This window comes from Danio aesculapii, chromosome 7 (genome assembly GCF_903798145.1).
Source record: "Danio aesculapii chromosome 7, fDanAes4.1, whole genome shotgun sequence".
NCBI classification, from domain to species: Eukaryota; Metazoa; Chordata; class Actinopteri; order Cypriniformes; family Danionidae; genus Danio; species Danio aesculapii.
Window position 1 is genome coordinate 10,008,210 of NC_079441.1, and position 6,304 is coordinate 10,014,513.

General features: G+C 43.5%; 1 protein-coding gene across 1 annotated transcript; it reads right to left on the reverse strand.

Moving 5' to 3' along the window:
* Nucleotides 1-852: 852 nt before the first annotated feature.
* mex3b (mex-3 RNA binding family member B) lies at nucleotides 853-4,755 on the reverse strand. Its single transcript, XM_056461025.1, has 2 exons — nucleotides 4,225-4,755; nucleotides 853-3,560 (listed from the first exon to the last, which is right to left on the reverse strand). The coding sequence occupies exons 1-2, from the start codon at nucleotides 4,454-4,456 to the stop codon at nucleotides 2,176-2,178; spliced, it is 1,617 nt and encodes a 538-aa protein (XP_056317000.1). The 5' UTR covers nucleotides 4,457-4,755; the 3' UTR covers nucleotides 853-2,175.
* Between the last annotated feature and the right edge of the window lie 1,549 nt (nucleotides 4,756-6,304).

The following is a 6,304-nucleotide window of genomic DNA, read 5'->3' on the forward strand; positions in this document are numbered from 1 at the left end:
ATAATTGATGATATGAATAATTCTAACCTCCTTTTTTAGTCTTAAATGGTGATTTTAGCCCAATCTTTCATTTAAATAAACAGCAGGGAGGCCCATCAGCTATCAATAATTAATTGATCGCAATTTAATATTCCAAGTGCCTACCGACCTATCCCTATGAGGAGAAAACGTTCAGATTATAGTGCCAGCACACACTTCTGACCCCCCGAAAATATTGAACCCGACTCCATTCTACCCTACACATAAATACAACCCAGTCTGGTCGACAAAATATCTGCTTCCTGTATTTATTCCCGTCTTGTTAAAGAAGTCAAGCTGTGAACTCAACAAAGGGCATGTGTTCTGCATTTAGGAGTAACACTTGTCAGCTCTTTTCTGCAAGAGCTGGGATTGTTTCCTAATAGTACGGTTTATGAGGGCCAGCGTTGGATGTTTCCATTTTAAAACTGATCATTAAGGCCCGTTCGGCTGCGCATTTATTATCTACAAGCAGGGAATATTCTCAGTCAGTCTTTCCACGAAAATAAAACACATGACACTGCAAATGCTGCTGCTCGGAGGGATAATTTGAAAACCAGCAGAGGAAACATAAGAGATGCACTCCTTAATGACTAAACAACCTTAACATCAACATAACCCCTGACCCCCGCACAGTTGTAGAAGCCATAATAAATGCATCTCAAACACTGGGGTATCTACCAAACCAGTTGAGACGCCATTTTGATGACGTCACCTTCTAGAGAAGTAAACACTGCATTGTTTTTAAAGCTCTCGATGTAAATAACATGGAGTGGAGCGCACACCACCTTTAAAACTACCAGCAAATGTCCTGTCAAACTTCCCCAAAATAAGTGAAGCAACACATCTGGTTCATGTACCATTTTATTGGGCTTATATAGAAATACTTAAAAAAACATGAAGTAGCACCATTACTTAAGTTTTACTTTATCATGTAGAACTTTAAATGTCAGAAAAATAAAACTCTTGATACATTTCTCAAATCTTGTTTCAGCAAATATAATATTAGTATTTGACCATGAGGTTAAAGGCCTTTTATCATAAAATAAAATATACTTTGTTTTTAAACTTTGCTCAATAAAGTACATATACGCTCAAGTAACTTCACCTACATATACATAAACAAGTGGTAAACAAACGTATTAAAATAGAAATCCTAAACCTATAGTGGCGCAACAGAACAGAACTCTGTGGTACCCACTGGAATCTAATTCATACAAATGTTTAGAAAGCTTAAACGGTTCCTTTTTGTCTGAACGTACTAAGTTTTATACATATTTCGACATTTCGTAATAATATAGAATAAAATATGCTTTATATTACTGAATAGAAAATATGCTGGGTGAAACGGATTCAAAAGACGTCTTCTCTCTTTCTCACTCTCTTTTTGCTGAACGTAGAAACCCTCCAACCCAACAGAATACTGTTCGATACACTTTGCGCGGTCGCCGTCCACATCTCGCGTGATATTAAAATAATACAGTGTTCGTCGCCGTAAGGCCATACTAAAAAATAAAAAAGATATTTGAACCCAGCTACAAAAAAAGTTCACTGAACTTAAATTAAAATATCTGTAAACATCTTTGCGATACGAAATATAATCTTTCAAGTCAAAAAAAGAAGAATAAAATACTTCAATCTGTATTAATGTCATGAATATTTAAAACCTGTGGAATTTCTGGATTGATCTATACATATATATGTAGGATATGTTGCTGTTCTCCCTTGAATGAGTTCCATCGTGTAATAAGCTGCAGCATCTCCACTGCTGTGTGTGTGTCCCGTTCAGATCCCCCAAACCTCCGGGTCTCTGCTACCAGTACATTCGATCAGCCGGAAAAAAAACGCAAGGCTCGCTCGTGTATGCTAACAGTCGACCAACTGACTGACTAAGGTACCTCGTGCGAGACCGCTCGCCGTCCTTACTTCATTAACGCTTGTGTACAGTTGACTAAAACTATTGATTACTAGGCTTTTATATTTAAAACATGCATTAGATGTTGAAAATATTTCTCCCGAGCTACAGTACATTTATGAACAATTACAACCGGAATGACCGTCCCTTTTTTGTGTGTTGTTTTGGATACTGCAGCTCTACATACATATGTATATATACACACACATACACACAAACGCACGTTATTAGGGTCTGTTTTCTTACGAAAATATACGTATAGCCTGAGTAACTGCAGCATGGCAGACGGGGCATTTGGGCTCATTCCTCTCACAGATGCGGTTGGCACACTCCATGCAGAACAGGTTGTGGCCGCAGGGCACCAAGGCCGCGATTACTTCACTTTCGAAGCACACCGAGCAGTCCCGACTTCCCTTGCGGCTCGTTCCAGATGAGGAGGATGATGACGATGAAGAGGACGAGGATATTGAGGAGTCGGAGGGCACCCCAGGGTGATGGGAGCCCGGGAGGACCGGGGAGTAGCCAGGAAAGCTGAGAGTGCCTCCGCCTGGGTCGCTGCGCACTCTTCGTGCCAGTGGGTGCTCGGTGGCGCTGTTGTTGGATTGGTGTAATGGAGGAGACAGCCTTGGTTGACTGGTGCACCCCACCCCATTATTAACCCGGCGCTGGCCTGCCAGCAGCCCATTATTGGCATTCGTGGAAGCATTCGTAGGGAAAACAGGTGAGGAGGCTGGGGTACCATTATTGGCGCGCTCATACTGCGACCACATCAAGCCTGGCGGCGCAGGAGTAGGATCGAATCCTGGCGACGACTCGAAGGTCAAGTCAGTGCAATCTGGCGAGATCACCTCGCCACTGTAGACAAATCCATTGGCGTTGGCGTTCATGTTGATGTTGTTGTTATTGTTGTTGCCGTTGCTGGAGGCAGTGTAGCTGAGGGCGGGGCTGGGCGGGCTGTAATCAGCCATTCTGGAGCTGCTATTGTTCCCGCCAAAGTAAGAGTCAGTGGAGGCACTCCCAAGGGAGCTGGAGCTGTCGTTGCGGTAGTTGGAGAAAGTCTTGCGTCCCGAAGTGGGCGTGACGCTAGAGCTGGCCTTGCTCCATAGGCTGGCGTTCCCATGCAGGTCGAAACCCACATCAGTGCCGTTGGCGTGGAAGTCATTTTCATCTGTGAACTCAATGAGGCCACCGGTGCGCATGGCGATGTGTGCTTCGATCTCCTCTCGGGCACGGTCTACATTCTCAGGCATGCCTGTCACCTCAAACACTGGCTCTTTGTCCCGGCTGGGTGTGACGATATAGGTGTGCGTCTGCTGCTGGATGCGCTTGATGGTGGCACCCTTGGGTCCGACCACCAGTCCCACCACCCGATAGGGAACCCGCACCTGGATGGTGGTCTGACCAGGGAGATTGGGCGGACCAGGGACTGTAGCGTTCCCATTCAGGCTGCTGTTTTTATTTCGCGACGCTCTGATCATGGAGAAGTGCTCAGCCGCTGAGATGATCTCCCTGCGAGCCATGGCTACATCCTCTCGCCTGCCTGTCACAACAAAGACTGGCTCCTCTCCCCGCACTGGAGTTTTGATATACGTATTGGTCTTTGCTCGCAGGGCTTTAATTTTGCAACCTACAATTGTGAGAAATAAAACAAAACAAAAATATAAGACAAAGCAAGCACATGATCTGGCACCAAACAAAACAAGATGCAAGCACACAATCTAAGGGGACAACAGTGTTTGGCTTTTTTTTTTTGGTGCGGCATAAATTCAAACCACATGCTCGGCTACTTGACATACAGGGTCAAAAATAGCACGCACTGAGAGAGAAAGAAGAAAAAACGCATGCTGAATTCAGGATTTTCCAAGAGTCTAATCATACTGTCAACAACTTGCTTTTGTCTCTTCTATCTCTCAAAGATAACCTACACAGCATGCTGTCACCTAGATCTAGCCTATATAATAGTGTTTCCTGCTTAAGGAAGTCTATTCCCAATAGGCTGCATATAGGGAGTGTAAACAAAGTCCATTGAGACAAAGAAAGAAAGAGCCGCTGCTTTAAGACTGGCTCTAGATATAGAGGAATGTTGTGTATAAGCGTGAGGATGACACGTTAAAGGTACGTAGTGTCAGTTCTCCCTTGCTTTTGTTTGGTCGGACACACAAGGAGGGCAGTGCAGCTGAAAATAGGCTATAACCTACATTCCCTATATAACGCACATGCAAATGGATTACAATAACACACAGGGCGAGCATAAAGGCGCACATTTCATAGTTGATGGTGATGATGGTTACCTTGTCTGCCGACAATTTCAGCAACATGCTCCGAGCTGGGAACGGGGACGCATTCAGTCATGTTCACGCTCTTTTTCCTGGGCTCGTTGTCGTACAGGGAATTTTCATCGTTATCCAGTCCGAGCAGGGAAAGCTGGTCCAGCGCGATCTGTAGGGCTCTTTGGTCATCCAGGGCGTCCCCCTGCCCGCCGCTGCCGCTCCGCTCCATGTCGGCGAACAGCGAACTAGGCATCTTGGATAGGTCTGGAAACAAAGAGGGAAAACTTACAGGAGGAGGGTGGGATTGAGCTGGGAAACGGCTGGTTTTAAAAGCTCCACGGGTGCGAATTCAGCGCGCGTCCTTGTTCCTTCTGTCCAAACAATAGTCATTTATAAAAAAGGAAAGAAAATCAGTGCAATCCCGAATGTGTGGAATAAGCGTTATTCCAGGAGACTGGCTTGCCGGCGGTGGCGATATTCCCCTTTCCGAGTGCGCACCCCTCCCTTGCAGCTCGTTTCTGCTCGCTGTCTGACTCGCTGCAGCCAGACGCGGCACTACCGGAGAATATGTGCGCATGACGTCACCCCCGGTCGGACGGGGCAGGGACGGTGCGGCGCTGGGCTGCGTTTTGCATACTGCGCGCTGATTGGACGGATTCTGCATGGAAGAGGGGCGACCGAGTTCAGCCACAGCTCAGTGCGGTCCGCCCTTTTCTTTTGTGGTCTTATTAAAAAGCAGAATAACACTTTTTTTTTCTCAAATGCGAATTATTGTTTAACTTTCTACATTTAAGGATAATTCAGCAAAGATGTGCACTGATAAAGAGCTGTGTGTTTACATATGTAAAAGTCTAATATTTAGCATCATCACTGTATTCTGTGAGTTTTTGCTTAAATTCATATAACAAAAGAAAATAAACTTGAATTTATAAAATAAAGGCACTTTTTAAGGTAATAACAATGTAATTGTGCGTATTTAGGTAGTACGCCGTTAAATTTGCACAATCGTTATTGGTTCACTCAGCAGTTTATTAATCAACACATTTATTTAATGGAGCTTTATGGGTAACATAATAAATCCAAAGCATAAATAGCTATTGTCATAACACGGCCGTGACACATATTTGGGCTAATATGTGCCTATAAATCAACTGCAGTTATTGGATGCAATTTTTGGAAGCCAGCTAAATGTAAACAAAACCTTCTGTATGTGAACGTTCAGTGTTAGTCAAGCCTCAAATGATAAAGCGCATCAGACACTTTAATTTTCCAATTTATATTAATCAAACCAATGTATTATTTTTCTCCAAGTGACCTTTACATGTGCTGTTCAAAAGCCTCAATGAAGGACAACGTGCCAAGACATGCAATCTCTTTGTCTGCCGCACGCTCTCTCTCTCTCTCTCTCTCTCTCTCTCTCTCTCTCTCTCTCTCTCTCTCTCTCTCTCTCTCTCTCTCTCTCTCTCTCTCTCTCTCTCTCTCTCTCTCTCGCTTTGATACGTTTTAGAATTCATTCACATTTCGGTTACAGCGTGCTTATTAAGCAAACCACCAGATTTGTATAATAATTTTATGCATTTATTCAAAACACGCTCAGCCCCTGTCCAAATGACACCAGCCTCTCCTTTCACAAGCAACTTTTAAGTGTTTTTGTCAAATCATCTATAATTTCCTTGAGATGCCCTCATGTTTACACCTAGGCCAGTAAAATTTAGGCGGGAAACATACATAAATAAATTGTACTAATATGATAAGGGCATGAGAATTTGTTTTAAACAGGTAATCAATAAACAATAAGCAGAGCTATTTCTGCACAGAAGTTAGTGGAATTATTTGGATAGTACAATAATAGATCTTAAAACATGAAATAAAATAAAAATACCCAGCAGTCACAGGATGTCGATCAGATTGTTCTTGTACCCCAACCTCATGGGGATGTTGCATTTTGTTTAGAAATGAAAATCAGTTTGATGTCAGAATGCAAAGTCAGGCCGATGTCAATGTCCAACCTAAAATCAAGCAAATATCAAGTCTAATGATGTTACAGCTTGACATTGTGTGGACTTTACCTACATGACGTCTATCAGACGTTAGATTTTGG